This window comes from Loxodonta africana, chromosome 1, assembly GCF_030014295.1.
Source record: "Loxodonta africana isolate mLoxAfr1 chromosome 1, mLoxAfr1.hap2, whole genome shotgun sequence".
NCBI lineage: Eukaryota > Metazoa > Chordata > Mammalia > Proboscidea > Elephantidae > Loxodonta > Loxodonta africana.
The window spans coordinates 97,672,411-97,692,663 of record NC_087342.1 but is presented as its reverse complement, the minus strand read 5'-3'; the positions used below and the strand labels follow the sequence as shown (position 1 = coordinate 97,692,663).

Sequence of the window (20,253 nt, the reverse complement as noted above, 5' to 3'; positions counted from 1 at the left end):
CCACAAGTAGATGGCTTTAACAAACAGAAGTTTATTCTCTCATAGTCTAGTAGGCTAGAAGTCTGAATTCAGGGCACTAACTCCAGAAGAGGGCTTTTGTTCTGTTGGCTCTGGAGGAAAGTCCTTGTCGTCAATCTTCCCCTGGTCAGGGAGCTTCTCAGCCCAGGAACCCTGGGTCCAATGATGTGCTCTGCTCCTGGTACTACTTTCTCAGTGGTATGAGGTCCTCCTGTCTCTCTGCTTGCTTCTGTCTTTTATAGCTTAAAAGAGATTAACTCAAAAAACTCAAAATACAACCTAATCTTGTAGATTCAGTCCTGAGTCATTAACATCATAAAGGTAGGATTTACAACACATAGGAAAATCACATCGGATGACAAAATGGTGGATAATCACACAATACTGGGAATCATGGCCTAGCCAAATTGAAACACATTTTTGGGGGACACAATTCAATCCATGACAGCAACTAACAACAATTCAGATGACTGGTAGCTTATCACTGGCATCCATTCCAATGGTTAGCATCTGTATCATGCTGCTTGTTAAATATTTTATCATCACTACTGCAAATGTGTGTGCGTGTGTACAACACGAGGAAATAGCAAGAGATTTAACCTCAGTTCATGGACTTAGATCTTTTTTGCCCTCCTTCCTTTTTCTCACTCTATTTTTTTTTATTGTATATAACTAGGCTACTGCATCTCAAACAATACATGACCTATTTTTAAAAATTACATTTCTTTGTTTTTCTAATGCTATTTGTTTGCTCCTTGCTTGTTCATTTTGCCATCTGTTACTCATCAGCAGATAAGCTGTGGCAGGTACCAAACATTTAGGGGAAAAAAAATGGGAGAAAGCATCAATTTACTTAATTTATTCCTCCCAATTAAAAAAAGATAAATATCACTTAGTTTTGGTCATGGGACTCCTTGGGCCAGCTCATGGAAAGGAGGTGTTCTAAGGTGCTCTAATGCAGCCCCTGGGTGGTGCAAGTAGTTAACGTGCTCAGCTGCTAACCAAAAGGTTGGTGGTTTGAGTCAATCCAGAAGCACCTCAGAAGGAAAGCTTGGCGATCTACTTCCAAAAAATCAACCACTGAAAGCCCTGTGGGATTGTCGTGAGTATTAACTGACTCAATGGCAACAGTTGGTTTACTATTTGTCTGCCAGTAAGGACTCACAGGTAACACAACGACCAAACAAGTGGGAAATACAAATTAATGGGAAAATCTGAAAATGGATGAATGTATTTGGTTTTACAGTCTTTGTGTTTCTGGAGACTTGATGGTTATGGTTTTATATGACCTGCACAACTGTTTTGGTTTCCAAAGCTAATATCCGGTGGTGTTTCAGAGTGCTCCATAAAGGGCCTCGGGACTCCCCAGTGCCTGTAACCCAGAAACTGGAGAAACATCAGGTTTGATGTTCTCCAGGGCCCTTTCCAGTGCTAGTCATTCATTTTCTCAATGATGATTTCATAGCTCCTCAGCCAATCTTTGATGAACACCCTCTGTGTGCATTGTGCTAAGCACCTTTCTTACATTAACTCACATAGCCCTCCCAGCAGCCTTATGGAATAAGTGCTATTATTATAGTCATTTTACAGATGAGGAGGCTGAAGCTCAAACAGGGTAAAGGGCTTGCCCAAGGTCACTTAACTAGTAAGTGACAGCTAGGATTTGAACCTAGGAGTCTGATTCCAGAGCTCTCACTCTTAACCAATATGTCTGCATTGCTCTGCTCACCAAACATTTCCAGTTCTTTAATGCTGTTCACCAAATATTTCCGGTTCTTCCTTGGACACATGGGAAGATTAATCTTCCCTACCTACCCACTTTGGCTAATGACACATGAGCAAAAGTGGTGTCATTTCTGGTTGGAACTTTTAAGAGCCCATTTTAACTGCCACATTCCCTTTTTCTTCCCTAGGAGTTCTAGAAACAGAACATGGGAGTATCCCTCAGCCTGGGTCCCTGAGTGAGGATGATGGGGAGTACACACCTATTCCTCCTTGCTCAGCTGACCTATAAATGGAATGTAGTGCAAGTAAGAAACAAAACTTTGTCATTCTAAGCCACTATGATTTTGGGGTTGCTTGTTACTGCAGCGTAGTCTAGCTCATGCTGACTATTCAATGCTATATTGCCTCCTGTCCATTATTTTTGTCCTTAGTCCTCAAACCCGCCCTCTCCCAACTCTCTGAAAGCACTGGCTCCACATTCAAACTTGAAAAGCAGCAAGAGGAGAATCTGTCCCCTTAAGAGTGTGCATAGAAGTGGGATGTGTTTGGGGACATGTGCCCATGCTGGGCCATGCTCTAGGGCAGGGGCTACACTGGATGAAATCTATACCCAGCCCTGGAAAGCCCCTGACAGACGCTACCCCTCCAGCTTCTCTCCCATACTCATTTATTGGCTCTCCTTAATTTTATTCCCCACTATTAAAGAAGGACGAACTGCGCTGGCAGGAGGGCCGGGCTCTCAAGTCCTGGGGGCATTGCAGGCTGACTATGACCTTGCAGGCCTGGATCTGAACCTCCTCCTCAGGGTGAATGACCAGAGCAAGCAATCTATCTGCCAGTCGCGACTCATCCCCAAAGAGAGCTTCATGCAGAGACTGTTCATTGTAGTGCCATTTCACTGCACGGTAGTGGGGTGAGTTCCGGCCTTCGCTCAGACGCTCAGCAAACAACAGCACCTCGAACAGCAAACTCCCAGGCTGTGTGGACTGAAACAGGGTCAAGAAGTTGGACTGCACCTGCAGTGGGGATGGGAGGAAGATGGGGATGAAATTCCAGGTAAGTATCAGGATGCCCTTCTGAGGTTACTTTCATCCCCTTACGATCTCAACTTCCCAATGAGCCTAAGTTTCAGGTTCAAATATACAGGGGCTTTTTAGTTTTCCTTTCGGTATCATCCTCCAACTTAATTGCATTGTGTTCATGAAACATGAGTGACATGATAATAATATTGATTCTGGGAAATTTGTTGAGACATTAACTTTAAGGCTTAGTGTGTGGTTAACTTTTTTTTTTTTTTAATTTTTGTTGTGCTCGAAGTGAAAGTTTACAAATCAAGTCTGTCTCCCGTACGAAAATTTATATACACCTTGCTATATACTCCTAATTGCTCTCCCTGTAATGAGACAGCACAGTCCTTCCCTCCACTCTCCCTTTTCGTGTCCATTCCACCAGCTTCTGACCGCTTCTGCTCTCTCATCTCCCCTCCAGACAGGAGATTCTTCACCACTATCATTTTCTATCCCATAGTCCACTCCAATCCCTGTCTGAAGAGTTGGCTTTGGGAATGGTTCCCGCCTTGAGCTAACAGAAGGTCTGGGAACCATGATTTCCAGGGTCCTCCTAGTCTCAGTCAGACCATTAAGTCTGGTCTTTTTATGAGAATTTGAGGTCTGCATCCCACTGCTCTCTTGCTCCCTCAGGGGTTCTCTGTTGTGTTCCCTGTCAAGGCAGTCATTGGTTGTAGCTGGGCACCATCTAGTTCTTCTGGTCTCAGGCTGATGTAGTCTCTGGTTTATGTGGCCCTTTCTGTCTCTTGGGCTCGTACCTACCTTGTATCTTTCTTCTTCATTCTCCTTTGCTCCAGGTGGGTTGTGGTTAACTTTTATAAATGTTTTGTGTGTACTTGACAGGAATGCACATCTGATAATCATAGAGTGCAGGGTCCTAGGTATGGCTCAAGCTTGTTATCTGTAGCCAGTATGACCTTATAGGTCCCTGAGTGGCTCAAATAATTTGTGCTCAACTACTAACCTAAAGGTTGGCAGTTCAAATCCACCCAGCAGTGCCACAGAAGAAAGCCCCGGCAATCTGCTTCCATAAAGATTACAGCCAAGAAAACCTATGAAGCAGTTCCACTCTGTAACACAGGGGTCACCATGAGTAGGACTCGACTCCACAGCAACAGGTTAGGTTTGGTTCTTTTTATCGCCTTACTAGTTTTCGATTTTTATCAGTTGCAGAAAGAGTATTTAAATCTCCCACTATGGTGGTAGATTTGTCAATTTCTCCTTGTAATTCTATCAAGTTTTGCCGTCTGTATTTTGAAGTTATGTTATTAGGTGACATACAAATTTAGAGTTACTTTAGCCTTCCAGTAAGGAGCACTGGTGACACAGTGATTAAGCACTCAGCCGCTAACCAAAAGGTTGGCTGTTCGAACCCACCAGCTGCTTCCCAGGGGAAAAGATGTAGCGGTCTGCTTCTGTAAAGATTACAGCCTTGGAAACCCTATGGGGCAGTTCTGCTCTGTCCTATAGGGTCACTGGGGATCAGAACTGACTCAATGACAACAGGTGTTTTAACTGCGTATCCTTCCAGCGAACTGAACCCCTGATGATTATGTAGTGATCCTTCCTATCCTTAATAATGCTTCTTGCCTCAAGTCATTTTTTCCTGCTCTCAAAATGTCTACCTACATTGGCTTTTGTTTTGTTTCCCTCAGAGTTCAGAAAGCCCCTCAAAAGGAGAACCCCCTCTCACCAGATGGATTCTCATTTTAGTGAGGGAAGGGAAGAGGGGATGATTTTCAATATACCTAGATCAGAAGTAGGAGGAGAAACAAGACAATCTCCTCAGGGCTAAGTGTCTGGAGAATCTATGATTCTTCCATTCCCAGTACCTGAGTTGGCATCCATCAGCCCCTCTTCAGTTCCCTCCTCACCTGGCAGTTGAGAATGTCATAGAGAAGGTCGTTCTTCTGTGCCAGATAGCTCAGCAGCCGTACAACTTGTACCTGGATAGAGGAAAACAAGAGAGGGCAGATGAGTGTGGGTTTGAGCAGGGAAGACACAATCTCTGCTCCATCCCCCAGGGTCTGTTCCCAGGGCTGCCTGGGAGGGTGGGGCCTCAGGCACGTGCTCCAGGCACCTGTGCCAGGATGTAGTCACACTGGAGAATCTCCATCAAGGCAGGCATCACCCGTCGCAGCTGTGGGTGCACAAAGTCGGGCAGTGGTAGGTTGTTGAGGAGTCTAAGGCCAGCAATGTGCAGCTCCGAGTCCCAGATGGTGGAAATCAGTTCCAGCACCTTGATGGAATGCTCCTGGAGTAGGGGGAAGAGAAGCATCTGTTCTTATGTGGTGATCCCCCACCTCCATCCCAGCTTCTGTCTTCACTCTCCACTGTCCTAATCCATGGCACCTGGGCCAAGCCCAACAGACAATTCTCACTTGAACTCTCAACATCATTTGACCCACTGGACCACTCCCACTTCACTTGGCTTCTCTTTCAGACTTCTTTTCTGGTTCTCCCGCTCAATCTCCTCTTCTCTGTCTACATCACTCCCCTCATGATATCATCCAGACTCACAGTGTTAAATGCTATCCATATGCTGATGACCTTCAAGTTCACATCCCCAACCCAGACCACTCCTTTGAACTCCAGACTCATATATTCAATTGCCAGTTCCACTTCTCTCCTTGAATGTCTACTAGATACCTCACAGTTAACCCACATTCCCCAATAAACCTGCTCCTTCCACTGCCTTTCCTGTTTCAGCTCTTGGTAACACCTTTCTTCCGGTTGCTCAGGCCAAAAACCTGCAGTCATCATCCTTGACCCCCTTCTTTCTCTCACACCCCTTTTCCTTCAGGAAATCCCATTGGTTCTACCTTCACAATGTCTCAACACTCAAGTCACTTCTCATGACCTCCACGTCTACCACCCTGTTGCCTCTCACCTAGATTTCCACAATAGCTTCCTGTCTCCCTGCTTCTACCCTTGCCCCTACAACCACAGCACAGTAGTCATCTTAGACATGTCACTCCTCTGTTCAAGAGCTTCCATTTCATTCAGAGTAAAAGCTAAAGTCTTTACAGTAGTTTACAAGGTCCATATGATCTATCCTTCTCCCCCACTATTTCTTTGACCTCATCTCCTATTCTCTCTCTTGCTCCTGCCACAATGGCCTCCTAGCTATTCCTTGAACATGCCAGGTACACGCCTAACTTCAGGTTTTTGCACAGGCTGTTCCCTCTGCTTGGGATGCTCTCCCCCCAGATATTCATTATCTCCTTCAAGACTTTTCTTATTGTCACCTTCTCAATGAGGCCTTGCCTGACCACCTCCATCCCAGCCTTCTTTATCCCCCACCTTTATTTTTCTCCATAGCCCTGTAACACGTAACACACTCTGTAAACTTTATATTTTGAAAGAATTATAAATTCACAGGAAGTTGCAAAGACAGTACAGCGAGAGTCCATGTACTCTTCACCCAGTTTCCCCCAACAGTTACATCTTACGTAATTATAGTACAACATCAAAACCAGAAAATAGATATTGGTACGATGCATCTGTGTAGCTCAATGTCATTTCATCACATGTGTAGATTTGTGTAACCACCACCACAATCAAGATACAGAACGATTCCATCACCACAAAGATCTCCATTCTACCCCTTTATAATCATACCAACATCCTTCCTGCCCCCACTCCATCCCTAACCCCTGAGAACCACTCATCTGTTTTCCATCTCTATAATTTTGTCATTTTGAGAACGTTATATAAATGGAATCATACAATATGTGTCCTTTTGAGATTGGCTTGTTTTCACTCCGCAATGCCCTTGAGGCCCATCCAAGTTGTGTGTATCAATATTTGTTCCTTTTTATTGCTGAGTAGTATCACATGCATGAATGTACCACAGTTTGTTTAGCCACTCACCTATTGAGGGACATTTCGACTGCTTCCAGCTTTTGGCTATTACAAATAAAGCTGCTATGAACGATTGTGTAGGTTCTTACTTTTCTAGGATAAATGCCCAGGAGTGCAAATGCTAGCTTCTATGGTAAATGTATATTTCGTTTTTTTTTTTCAAACTGCCAAACTATTTTCCAGAGTGGCTATCCCATCAACAATGTAAAACAGATCCAGTTTCTACACATCCTCACCAGCATTTGGCATTTTCACTGTTTTTAATGTAACTGTTCTAATTGTTGTTGTTAGTTGCTGTCCAGTCGATTCTGACTCATGGCGACCCTGTGGGTGCAGAGTAGAACTGTGCTCTAGGACTTTCAAGATTTTGACCTTTCTGAAACAGATCATCAGCTCTGTCTTCTGAGGGGCCTTTGGGTGAGTTTGAGCCACCAACCTTGCGGTTTGTAGTTGAGTGCTTAACCATTTGTACCACCCAGGGATTCAACTATTCTAATAAAAATAATTCTAATAGATGCAGTAATATCTCATCATGGTCTTAATTTCCTTGTTCCTGGGTGATGCAAAGAGTTAACATGCTCATTTGCTAACCTAAAGGTTGAAGGTTTGAGTCAACCCAGAGACACTTCGGAAAAAAGTGACCTACTTCTAAAAAAACCAGCCACTGAAAACCCTGTGGAGCACAGTTCTACTCTGACACACATGTGGTTGCCATGAGTTGGAATCAGCTCAGTGGCAATACCTGTTGCCGTCGAGTCCGACTCACAGTGACCCTATAGGACAGAGCAGAACTGCCCTATATGCTTCCCAAGGTGCACCTGGTGGATTCGAACTGCTGACCTTTTGGTTAGCAGCCGTAGGTCTTAACCATTACGCCACCAGAGTTTCCAATAGTGTTTGTTTTTTTTAATGACTAGCGAAGATGTACATCTTTTCATGTGTGAAAACGACTTGAAGCACTTACTAATGAAGATCAAAGACCACAGCCTTCAGTATGGATTGCACCTCAACATAAAGAAAACAAAAATCCTCACAACTGGGCCAATGAGCAACATCATAATAAACGGAGAAATGATTGATTTTGTCAAGGATTTCATTTTACTTGGATCCGCAATCAACAGCCATGGAAGCTGCAGTCAAGAAATCAAACAATGCATTGCATTGGGCAAATCTGCTGCATAGGAGATCTTTGAAGTGTTGAAGAGCAAAGATGTCACCTTGAAGACTAAGGTGCACTGACCCAGGCCATGGTATTTTCAATCACATCATATGCATGTGAAAGCTGGACAATGAATAAGGAACCGAAGAAGAATCGATGCCTTTGAATTGTGGTGCTGACGAAGAACATTGAATATACCATGAACTGCCAAAAGAACGAACAAATCTGCCTTAGAAGTACAACCAGAATGCTCCTTAGAAGCAAGGATGGAAAGGCTGCATCTTACATATTTTGGACATGTTGCCAGGAAGGATCAGTCCTTGGAGAAGGACATCATGCTTGGCAAAGTACAGGGTCAGTGGAAAAGAGGAACACCCTCAACGAGGTGGATTGACACAGTGGCTGCAACGATTGTAAAGATGGCGCAGGACCGGGCAGTGTTTCGTTCTGTTGCGCATGGGGTCACTGTGAGTTGGAACTGACTTGACGGCACCTAACAACATATCATCTTCAGTGAACTATTTCTTCATGTCTTTTGCCCATTTTCTAACAGAATTTTTTTTTAGTATTGAGTTTTCAGAGTTCTTTATATAATCTAAATATGAGTCCATTGTCAGATCATTTTCAAATATTTCCTCCTAGTCTGTATCTTCTCTCTTCATCTGGTTAACTGCAATGCCACCCTCATCCCAATCTTCCTTATTCCACTTCATTATTTTCCTTTGTAGCAGCTGTCACATGGAACACACTACGTTGTTGTTAGTTGCCATCAAGTCTATTCCAACTCATGGCAACCCCATGTGCTTGTGTTACAGAGTAGAACTGAATCATAGGGTTTTCTTGGAGTCCCTAGGTGTTACAAATGGTTAAGCCCTTGACTACTAGCTGAAAGGCTGGCAGATCAAACCCACCCAGAGGCACCTGGGAAAACATGCCTAGCAATCTGCTTCTGAAAGGTCACACCCTTGAAAACCCTATGGAGCAGTTGCACACATTGAGTTGGCGAAGAGTCAGAATCAGCTCCGCAGCAGCTAATGACGGCAACAGCAACCTTAACAGAAGCAGATTGCCAGGACTTTTCTTTCACAGTACTCAGTGGGTTTGAACCCCCAGCCTTCGGGTTAGCAGTCAAGCACAAACCTCAGAACACACTGTATATTTTACTTATTTGTTGATTGCCTCCCTTGCTTGCCCTGCTAGAAATAAGCTCCACCAGCACAGGGATCTTTTCTGTTTTGTTCATTGCTGTATCCTCAATGCTAGAACAGGGCCTTGGGGCATAGTAGGTGCTCAATATACTTTTGTTGAATGAATAAAGGGATCTTGGGCTTTGGAGGCAAGATGGTTGGACTGAGAGGTATTACCAAAAACAGGTAACCTCACCTGTACCTTTGTGAGTCATATAAAAGCGAAGCAAGAATTCTGGAGTAGGAGCCATAATTCCATTAGTACCCTGCCCCCATCCCCCCCGTCTGCTGAGACCTGAAGGACGGGTTGTTGTTGTCAGGTGCTGTTGAGTCTATTTCAACTCATAGTGATCCCACGTGACACAGTGGAACTGCCTCATAGGGTTTTCTAGGCTGTAATCTTTGTGGGAACACTATGGGGCAATTCTATTCTGTCCTAGAGGGTGGCTATGAGTTAGAATTGACTTCACGGCAATGGGTTTTTTTTTTTTTTTGTAATCTTTATGGGGGCAGTTCACCAGGTCTTTCTCCCATGGAGTGGCTGGATGGGTTCAAACCGCCAACCTTTTTTGCACCACCAGGGCTCTGTGAAGGACAGGTAGGAGTTAGCAAGTCTGGGGAGGGTTTTCAGGCAGAGGGAACAGGATGTGCAATGGCCACAAAGTGGGAGATCATGAAACATTCAGCGTTAAGTGGCTGGGGTTGGGCCAAGAGGGAGCCCTGAAGACTGAGCAGGAGGCCAGCAGAATCAGATCCCTCCGGAAAGGGTGGTCTGACTTAGCTCAGCCCCACTTTGGACGCACTGGATTAGAGAGCTTCAGGGCCATCTAAGAGAATGTGCCCAGAGGCAGTTGGTCATGCTCTGTCTCTGCAGACACCCAGGAAAGCACATACAGATGGAAACCGAGATCAAGGAGTGGGTGCTCTCACCCAGAGAGAGGAGAACAGGGTCAGGTCCTCAGGATACAGACTTTAGGGAGGGGCAAAGGGACAGTGGTGCTCAGCCAGCTGCATCAGAATTTCCTGGGTGGGGGAAGGTGTGTGAAAAACATAGTTGCCCTGTTCAACTGGACTGTCTGGCTGTGGGGCCCAGAAATCTTCGTTTGAATCAGCTCTCCAGGCAATTCTGATATGTGAGAGAGTCACCATCTCAGGGGAACTGAGAAGGCTGAGGATGAATAGAAAAAGCCAGCAAGTGGAGACCTGGAGACCTTCCCCGTCCCCACAACCAAAAAAAAAAAAAGTTTAATGGCAAAAATTTTAAGTGTGAAAATATCAAGTGTTGGTGAGGTTATGACACAGTAGGAATACTCATACAGGGCTGGTGGGGGCATAAATGGACACAACCCTTCTGCAAAAGTTGGGCAAACCCTTTGACCCAGCCATTCCCCTCCTGCATACATACCCTAGAGAAACTCTCGCAAGAACGTTAACGGCATAATGTGGGTGCAATGAGAACCTAGAAACGACTCAAATATCTACCAGTGGGCAAACGGGTAAATAAAACTGCAGGGTATTCATACAATAGAATACTACACAACAGTGGAAAAGAAAGAACTAGTAGGTAAGTACTGGACTACTAGCCAAAAGGCTAGCAGTTCAAACCCACCCAGAGGCACCTCGGAAGACAGGCTTGGACATCTGTTTCCAAAAGGTCACAGCCTTGAGTTCTCCATGGAGCACAATTCTACTCTGCACACACAGGGCCACCAGGAGTTGGAATTGACTCAACGGCAGCTAACTGCAACAACAGAGCTACTACCTACATCAGTAAGAGTGAATCTTTCAATGTGAGGGGGCAAAATGACAAACCACAGAATGCAAACTGCATTCTTCCATATATACGAAGTTTGTATTTTATTTAGTTTATTGCCCATCTTGCCCTGTTAAAATATGCAGGGATACATGCATATGTGGTAAAACTATAAAGAAAATCCAGGAATTGATCAACAAAATGCAGGTAGGGTTGGGAGAGGAAAGAAGAAGGAAGCTGGGACTGGGAAGGGCCATATGGGACCATCTAAAGTATTGGTCATGTTCTGCTTCTTAGCCCGAGTTGTGTGCATGCAGGCTTTGTTTTATTGCTATTTTTTCTACCTTACACAGAGATTATAAATTTTTGTAGGTTTTAAATAATTTAGTTAGTTTTAACATGGGAGAGATAGACCATCTGCCAGAGGGAGACTTGGAGGTCAAGGAAGAGTTTTGGCTTTGTTTTTTTAAGACGGAAGGGATTAAAAAACCAAACCCATTGCCATTGAGTCAATTTCGACTCATAGTGACCCTATAAGACAGAGTAGAACTGCCCCATAGGGTTTCCAAGGCTGTAAATCTTTATGGAAGCAGTTTGCCACATTTTTCGCCCATGGAGCAGCTGGTGGGTTTGAACTGCCGACCTTTTGATTAGCCGCTGAGTGCTTAACCACTACTCCACCAGGGCTCCTCTGGATGAAATTACTCATTACTTGTTGCCATGGGATTAGAGCATGCTAAATGCTTATGGGAAGGAGACAGGGAAGCCTTATTTGACAGACAGAATAATCAAAGAGAGGGGATGGGATCCAGGACTAAGATGGACATTGACATTAAAACACACACACACCAGTTTCCATCAAGTTGATTCCGACTCATGGTGACCCCCTGTGTGTCAGAGTAGAACTGTGCTCCACAGGTTTTTCAATGGCTGATTTTTCAGAAGTAGATCACCAGGCCTTTCTTCCAAGGTACCTCTGGATGGACTCAAACCTCCAACCTTTCAGTTAGCAACAGAGTATGTTAACCTTTTACACCACCCGGGACTCCCAACATTGACCACAGAGAAAAAAAGCTTTTTTTCCCCCATGGCACCTGCAGGAAAGAGGAAAGGATAGGTGTGGAAACAGGTAAGCCTGGGGGCTGGATAGCAGGCAGCTGGGGAAGCTGACATTTGGTGGCTTGTATTTTCTCTACATGGTAGTGGTGGAGGCATCTGTGGCCCAGTCATACCTCTGACCAACACAGGCGTGGGGGATTTTGGGGATTCAGAGATGCTTCTAGCATGCTAGTTCAGTTTCATCCTGAGATTCAAAGGCTTTTAGGACCCTGTTGGGAATCTGACCACCATTTCCTCACTTACTTCCAGGGAAAAATTATTTCTGGGTTATAAACCCAGACCAAAACAATCTTCTAGAAAATGACCCATTTGTCCTCTGCCAATCAACAGCCCCCCAGACTACAGCCATCCTGTGTGCTCTGCCAATTAACAGCCCCCCAGACTACGGCCATCCTGTGTGCTCTGCCCCACCACTTGTTCCTGGGCTCACCTGGATCTTCAGCCTGAATTTTCTGATGCCAGAGAAAGCTTTCAGCGTGTTCAGAGCCTGGATTTTGACACTGTTGTCCTCGTCATCCAGCATGTATCCCACCAACCTGATGTCATCCACAGTACACGCAGAGGCCTAGAGCGTGCGGGGAGAGGTGCGAGAGGCAGGAGAAGCAGGCGTCCTGGGCCCGCTGCCCATCTGTTGCCAAGACCCCTCAGCATACCCCTCCCACTATCAGTCACGGAGAAACAGGTCCAAGGACCAAATCTGACCAGTCAGGGGGTCAGGGAGGCAGCCGCAGCGACCAGAGGCCAGGCTGGCTGAGAGGGACCTCCTGACTCCCTTCCCTCACCTCAGCCTCCAGCAAGTACACACACCGCGTGATACTGTGCAGAATCATACTCTTGGCGTACTCATCCTGTTTGCACTCCAAAGAGTTGAAGAGTCTCCGGAGCTCGCCTGAGTCTCGTCCATGCCGTTCTCGCTCGATTGCCAGGCCTAGACAGCCACCCAGCCCAATTCAAGCTGTGGACTCACAGGCTATGAAAGAATGGGGTTGGGGAACTGGGGAGAGGGACTGGGGACAAAGCTGGTTGGCCTTTTCTGAAGAGAAGTCTTCTTGCTAAGTGCAGGACTACTGCGTACAGTTGAACAGGGAGTGTACTGCACAAGGGCACCATATATCATAAACGTCTTAGACTTATATATTTATTATGACAATTTTCCGTTATACGGCACTAACACATTGTGTTCCAGCGTAATCACTGTACAGCAATAATATTCCAGCAGATGGCAGTAAAGAGGATTTGCAGAAGGAGCGCCTTTTTCTAATCTGCACAAAGGCGCCATATGGATTAGTGGAGGCTGTAGTCATGTACCCAAAAAAACCAAACCCACTGCCGTCGAGTCAATTCCGACTCATAGTGACCCTATAGGACAGAGTAGAACTGCCCGATAGAGTTTCCAAGGAGCGCCTGGTGATTCGAACTGTCAACCTCTTGGTTAGCAGCCGTAGCACTTAACCACTATGCCACCAGGGTTTCCTCTAGTCATGTCCCAGCCCAGCCCATTGCCTTCGAGTTGATTTCAACTCACTAGTCATGTAGGTCCCCAAATTTTCCCTTTCCTTAAAGCCTTTAGTTTTCAGTTAGGAAAGGAGGGAGATGCTGACGTCAAGTTTCCAAGCAGTGGGCTCCTGAGAGCCAGAGTGAATGTAGTATTTGGAGAGCTGCCAGATGAGACCTGAGGATCCAGTAGAACCCACTGGGGACTGAACTAGCATCTCTAGTGGGGCCTTACCTAGGGGGCTGCAGGGTGAGGAAGACAGGGAAGAGAAAGTGGAAGGACATAGGAACTTTGAGGAGTCACCTTTGGACCCTCCCACAGAGGAGGCCTCAGAAGCGGGTGCCCCCTGGGGCAGAGCCCTCTCCCTAGGGACCGGACACTCACGGGCGATGCAGATGGGCGAGTTGGTGCAGATGGGTGGCTGGCATTTGATGCCGGCCTTGATGGCCTTGTAGAGCAGGTAGATGGCCCCCGCGCCCGTGGCCAGGCCCACTACACCCTTGCGGATGTCCAGTTGCCCCAGGCACTCGGGAATGCTCATGCCCATGTCTTCAGTGCTGCCTTGCGGGCATGAGCTGGGCCCGAGGCACCTGGGAAGGGGCCTTCTGGAACCAGAACTTTCTGGCAGGGCCAGGAGCCAGGGTACCAGAATCGGAACCCAGGCAACAAAGGGAACTAGGGAGACAGTGGGATGGAGGGTGGAGAATGGTGGTCAGGGAAAAGGGGCTGCTGGAGCACTTGGGAGGAATAAGGTTCAGCTACAGAGGCTATAGGAAATGAGGCTGGAGGCTCTCAGGGAATAAAAAGGATGGGACAGGAGGGTCCTTTGCTTCCCCGTTTTCTTTAGGGGAGCCAGGTTGGTGGGGCCCTCCCATCCAACAGAGGGCAGCAGAGGCCCATTTCTGGGCTGGGGCCTTGGGCCTTTCAGGGAGGGGCATTTGGGGTGTGCCCACTGGGAGCCCTGTTCCCTCATGTCCCTGGCCCACCCATCTTTGATCTCTGCACCAAAGACCCATCCCTTGCTCAGGGTGTTTCTGAAGGCAGGGCTCCCCCACTGGAGAACAAATAGGAGGGGAGCACTTTTCAAGTTTTGCAGTCTTGAGGCAGACCCATCTTTTCTAGCATCTGCCTGTTCCCTTGTAGTTTGTACTTACCTGTCTGAACAAGAACTCTTGAGGGCAGTTGTCTTTGCATCTCCAGCACCAAGCACAAAATCTTGCACTCAGCAGGGACTCAAGTCAGGCTCTGCCATTCTTTGAGAGGGCAGTGACAGAGAGTCTGGGAACTGGGGTTTCAGGCCCATCCAACCAGTGCGACCCTGGAGGGGGAAGGGTCTCATTTTCTCTATTTGTATCCTGAAGGGATCCAGATTCACTTTTTAAAACCCCAGGATTAAAATTTGGGTAGGTCTGGCCCTTTAAGCCATAACCGTTAAAAAAACCCGTTGCCGTTAAGTCAATTCCGACTCCTAGTGACACCATGGGACAGAGTAGAACTGCCCCATGGAGTTTCCAAGGAGCACCTGGTGGATTTGAACTGCCGACTTTCTGATTAGCAGCTGAAGCATTTAACCACTATGCCACCACGGTTTCCCTTTAACCCATGGGAGGCCTAAATATGGAAGTACCACCTCCTAGCCTCCCTAAGCCCCACTGTGTGGGATGAGTCTTGAGGCCTCCTCTGAAATCTATAAGATGTCATCCCTGAGGAGGAGAGCCTTGCTCTCCACCCATGGGATGGCACATGTGAAACCAGACACCACTTGCTTCCCTGGAGTCTCCTCACACCCTCTGTCCTCACCCTCTGGTACAGGACAGGTGACAAACCCTAAACCAGGGTCAGACCCAGAGCTGGTGCTGAGCAGGGTTGAGCCAGAACCTGCCTGGCTTCAAGCTCCTGCTGGGAGAGCTGGGACAGAAGGCTTTGTCCTGTACCTGGGCCAAGGGGAGGTGGGGAAACATGGAAGTGGCTGCCTGCAAGGATGCTGCAGCCAGTTAGGCCCGTCCATGCAGAGCCTTGGCTTATCACACTCCAGGCTGTGGGCAGGGGACAGTCGGCACTCCTGGGCAGCCATTCTCTTCTTTTCCTCTCTTCCATCCTTAGCCCTCCTGAAGGGTCATTCCTGGCATTCTACCCAGGCCTGAGATGGGTAACTACATGGACTCCCTCTAATAGGGGTGAGTAGAGGCCCAGGGAAGCCTCTCTACTGCCATAGGAGCACCCATCACATCCAATGAACTTTGGGCAGGAAATAGCTGCCTGATGGGGACTGTCACTCTAAGTTCTAAGACAGCCCTGGTGGATCTGAGGATAGCCCCCTCAAGACAAGGTCCCTGCTCTGTGCTGCTTGGGGATGGGGGAGGGGGAGAGGGAGGAACCCAGAGTTACTGCCCCCTCCATCCCATGAAGTTGATTCTGCAACCCTCACATCCCAGGTGAACATAGTGCTCACCTGGTTCATAAAGACCTCCAAAGAAGAAAAGTTCTTTCTTGGGTCTAACCTAACTCCCTCCTGTTCTGCCCTCAGATGATTCAGAGAGCTCAGAAGGAGAGTCATCCATAGGGTGGCATTTTCAGCAGTCCACAGCACAATGAAAAAATAAATACAGGAACGTCTATTTGTAGGTGTGAAGTTGATGACTGTCCTTTCTTGGGAATGACTGTTCTTGATTGAGAGATGGTATCGTCCCTATTTTGAGGAAGATAAAAATGTCCTTTCTTTTATGAAAAATGGTTGTTGTGTTTTAAATGTTCTTTGTGGTTGTTGTGTGCCCTTGAATCAATTCTGACTCATAGTAACCCTATAGGACAGAGTAGAACTGCCCTATAGGGTTTCTCAGGCTATAATCTTTATGGGAGCAGATGGCCAGGTCTTTTCTTCTGCTGACCTTTCCGTTAGGCCAAACTAAAACCAAACCCATTTGCCATCGATTCCAACTAATAGCAACCCTATAGGACAGAGTACAATCTACCTTAAAGGGTTTCCAAGCAGACAGCCACAACTTTCTCCCACAGAGAGGTTGGTGGGTTCCAACTGCCAACCTTTCAGTTAGCAGCAGAGTGCTTAACCATTGTGCCACCAGGGCTGCCCTTAAATTAAAAGCTAGCAACTCTATGCGGGAGCTTGATTTTTGTGTGTTTGTTTTCTTTTGCCAAATCAAAAAATCTGGAACCACTGGCCGGGGAGAAGTCTGAGAGTCCATATACACACTAGGATCTGGTCTAGTTCCTCTGAATTCCTTACCTGCCCTTCCTTACCAAGGCAAGAGGACACAGGCTGTCTTAGCATACCCCTCTCTGCCATCTGTGTCAACTTTTCACCTTCAAGGCTGATGTCATCATCATGTTAAAGGCAGTTTAATTTAGTGAATGAGAGTGTGGAATCTGGTCAGACTGCCAGAGTTCAAAATCAGTTCAGCCACTGATTTAGCTATGTGATCTTTGTGCCTCAGTTTTCCAATCTGTAAAATAGGTATAATAATAATACCTAACCTATTTTACTTCCTTGAACAACTTGGGAAGCCCTCTTTGAAAAAAAAAAAAAAAATAGACCAGGAACACTGTTCTCCCCATTCCAGTGAGCCACTTTGTCCCTAAAACCTATCTGCCCACCTGTGAAACCCTATAGCTACTTCCTCATTCTCTTTACCAGGCCCCTGGCAATGACTGTTTCAGCCTAGTCAATTAGAGAAGTACCACATCCTTCTTTGGTGCCTAAGATGGTCCTCACAGAGGGTGATGCTGGAGGGGCCCAGAGCTTTAGGGCACAAGAGAAGCAAAGGAAAACAACCTACTCTACACTCTGAGGAGTTGCTGGGTGCTGCAAATGGTTAAATGCTCAACTACTAGTCAAAAGGTTGGCAGTTTGAATCCACCCAATGTGCCACCCAAAGGCGCATCAAAAGTCAGGCCTGGCGACCTGCTTTTGAAAGGTCACAGCTATAAAGCAGTTGTACTCTGCACAGGTGAGGTCGCCATGAGTCAAAATCAACTGGACGGCAACCAACAACAACACACACCTAATGAAAGCCCGTTGAAATCCAATGGACTTGGAGTTCAAATACCAGGAGTGTGGGGCTTGGGATAACTCCATAACCCGAGTCTCAGTTTCCCCATCCTGAATACAGATTTGCTAATATCTATCTGTACAGTCACTATGTACAGTCACTATGAGTTGGAATTGACTGGAGGGCAACCGGTTTGTTTTCCCTTTTTGTTTCAAAATATCCATCTGAATGGTGCAAACCGCTAACCCACTTGACTGCTAACCAAAAAGCTGGAGGTTAGTCCACTAGAGGTGCCTCAAAAGAAAGGCCTGGGGATCTACTTCGGAGAAATCCGTCACCGAAAACGCTATCGAGCACAGTTCTACACAGGCGGTCGCCAAGAGTGGGAATCAACTCAAAGGCAAATGGTTTAATATAGATGTACTACCTGGACGTGCTGCTGTCAGGACTGAATGAGAGCATGTGTGTTGTGACTCTCAGCACAGGACACGCTCCACACGTGCGAGTTTCCCCAGCAGAAAGCCGAGTGCCGCAAGGCGGGGGCTGGCCCATGCCCAGATGTGGATCCCACACTCTCTGAAGCCGCCCCATCCCTGCCTACGGCTTACCCTGGCCTAGGAAACAACTTCTGGGATTTCGGGGTAGCCTGTTACTCAAGCGACAGCATAGGGACTAGCAGAAACCGAGCAAAAGCCGGGGGAGCGGAGGAGGCGGCGCCCCTAGAAGAGCAGGATGGGGTGGGGGGTGCGAGGCCGCGCCTTTCCCCGCCCCAAGCCTCCCTATATTGCCCGCCCTCCCCCGACTACTCCTCCCCACCCCTTTCATCCGGCGGCGGGCACAGGAAGTTCTTTTGCTCGCGCACCCCCTCCCGCCCCGCTCTCACTTTCCCTTCCCTCCCCTCCCCCGTCCCTCCGACAGGCACCTTGTTTAACTCCTTCCCTGCCGCGCTCTGTGGCGCCCGGGCGCCCCTTCGGGGTCCCCTTTCCCGCCTGCCGGGGAAGGGACGAGGCTGGACTGAGGCCGGGGATACACTGGCCTGTCAGGGGTAAGGGGTGAAGAGGGACACGGCGACCCAGGCCCGCATTCTTAGGACCCCTGCCAGTTCACCGGTGCGGGGCTCGGGGGATGCCCGCACTCAAGCGCGCTGCGTGCCCACAGGTGGGCGTCGTTAGCTCCGAGCCTGGCGACGGGCGGGTAGGCTCCACTATTCCCAACCTCATCCTCCCCCCAGGCTCGGGGAAGAAGGGGCGCAAGGGATGCCAGAGGATGGCGAGAGGCCACGCCCCTCGTGTTGACGTCACCGTTTCTACGGCAACCCGGGGGCGGGAAGCGGACTGGAGATGGAGAGACCTTAGAGAGAGGAGCATGCCAGAGGCGTTGGGCCCGGGGTGGAGTAGGGGACGGAGGGGCCCGGCATTTGAATCTATGCTTCTTCACTCACTGACACTCCAAGAAGCTGAGTCTGGGCAAGGTTCTGTTCCTTCATTCAACATTTACTGAGCTCTAACTGTGCTCTGAAACCTTGGTGGCATAGTGGTTAAGAGCTACGGCTGCTAACCAAAAGATCGGCAGTTCAAATCCAACAGGCGCTCCTTGGAGGCCCTATGGGGCGGTTCTGCCCTGTCCTATATGTTGCTATGTGTTGGAATCTACTCGACTGCAACGGGTTTGGTTTGGTTGTTGTTGTTAACTGTGCTGGTGCTATGCTTTTAGGCAGATACGGTTGCGCTCTATGCCAACCCTTCCCTGCCTCCCTGGTCATCCAGAGTTAGGGTAAGGTGGCCATGCCTCCCACCTTACATCTGTGTAATTATTAATAGTGCCCCTTTCACGCTTAAAAGTGTCCGGGTATGGGCTGTAATTATGGGAGAGCTTGTCCCCCAACTCAGGGAAGGCTCCAGTTTAGGGAAAAAGAAGACAACTATTGTCTGCTCACTATGCAATAGGCACTTTTCTGGTACTCTGCATTGTTTCTGCTCTCTAATCTTTGCCCCTTATTCTGCGAGGTAATATTACTAGCTCCTTTTTCAGATGAAGGAACTGGCTCAGAGAGGCCGAGACTTGCCCAAGGCCAACAGCTAAGGGTTGAAACCAGGATCCAGACCCAGGTCTACACAGCCTATGAAGCTGGAGTGCCTTATCTCATGCTTCCTTAAGAAACAGACTACACAAAATGAATTTAACAGACACTGTCCCTGCCATCAAGGAGTTTATAATCTATGTGGGTTGAAAAGATGATAGGACATAACTAAACAATAACAGAAAAAATAGAAGGCAGCTCATAAGACTCAAAGTGTAGATGGTGATAATATGAGCAGAGTGGGGTGGAGATCATTAGAAGCTGCCTGCTGGAGGTGGATTTTCAGCTGGGTCATGAGGTGACGATGGGGCCAGGATCACTGGGTGTTTGTGTATGGGGGAAAGGGGTGGGGAGATATGGTGCCAAGGAAGAGAACAGTCTGGGGGGCATTAGACTAGGGGTCCAGAACTAAGCAGGCTACAATCTCCCAGTGGAGAGAAAATCCCTCTGTAAACCCCAAAGCCATTGGTCAAACCCACTCTCCTTACCTCTTTCCACCCTCCTCCCTGGTTTTCTGTCTCCTACAGGAGCAGAGGCTCCCAGCAGGCAGCTGCACTCATTCCACTCTGCACCCCAGGTCTTTGCAGTTGGTATGTAGCATAAACCCCCTGATAATAACCTGGATGTCAGCTTTTCCCTTCCCTAACCCCCTCTGAAGATTCTGGAGCAATTGAAAAGTGGCTTCTCAAAACAAAAGGGTCAAGTGAGCATTAGGAAGCCAATAGGATTGGAGGAATGGGGAGACCAAGTCCAGAGAAAGAACTGGAAGGATGAGAAGG

The 20,253-nt window shown here is 47.6% G+C and overlaps 1 protein-coding gene across 1 annotated transcript; it reads right to left on the bottom strand.

The window, feature by feature from the left end:
- Positions 1–18,124, bottom strand: ARMC12 (armadillo repeat containing 12). Its single transcript, XM_064285198.1, has 6 exons — positions 13,691–18,124; positions 12,675–12,820; positions 12,323–12,457; positions 4,891–5,064; positions 4,685–4,756; positions 1–2,759 (listed from the first exon to the last, which is right to left on the bottom strand). The coding sequence occupies exons 1-6, from the start codon at positions 13,932–13,934 to the stop codon at positions 2,430–2,432; spliced, it is 1,101 nt and encodes a 366-aa protein (XP_064141268.1). The 5' UTR covers positions 13,935–18,124; the 3' UTR covers positions 1–2,429.
- Between the last annotated feature and the right edge of the window lie 2,129 nt (positions 18,125–20,253).

Bases quoted from the DNA above. Each gene is read 5' to 3' on its own strand.
- ARMC12 (XM_064285198.1), bottom strand. From the start codon at position 13,934: ATGGGCATGAGCATTCCCGAGTGCCTGGGGCAACTGGACATCCGCAAG. The intron at 4,757-4,890 runs GTGCCTGGAGCA...TCCTCTATCCAG, and splicing joins GTGACTACATCCTGGCACAG to GTACAAGTTGTACGGCTGCT. The intron at 2,760-4,684 runs GTGAGGAGGGAA...TCCCCACTGCAG, and splicing joins ATGACATTCTCAACTGCCAG to GTGCAGTCCAACTTCTTGAC.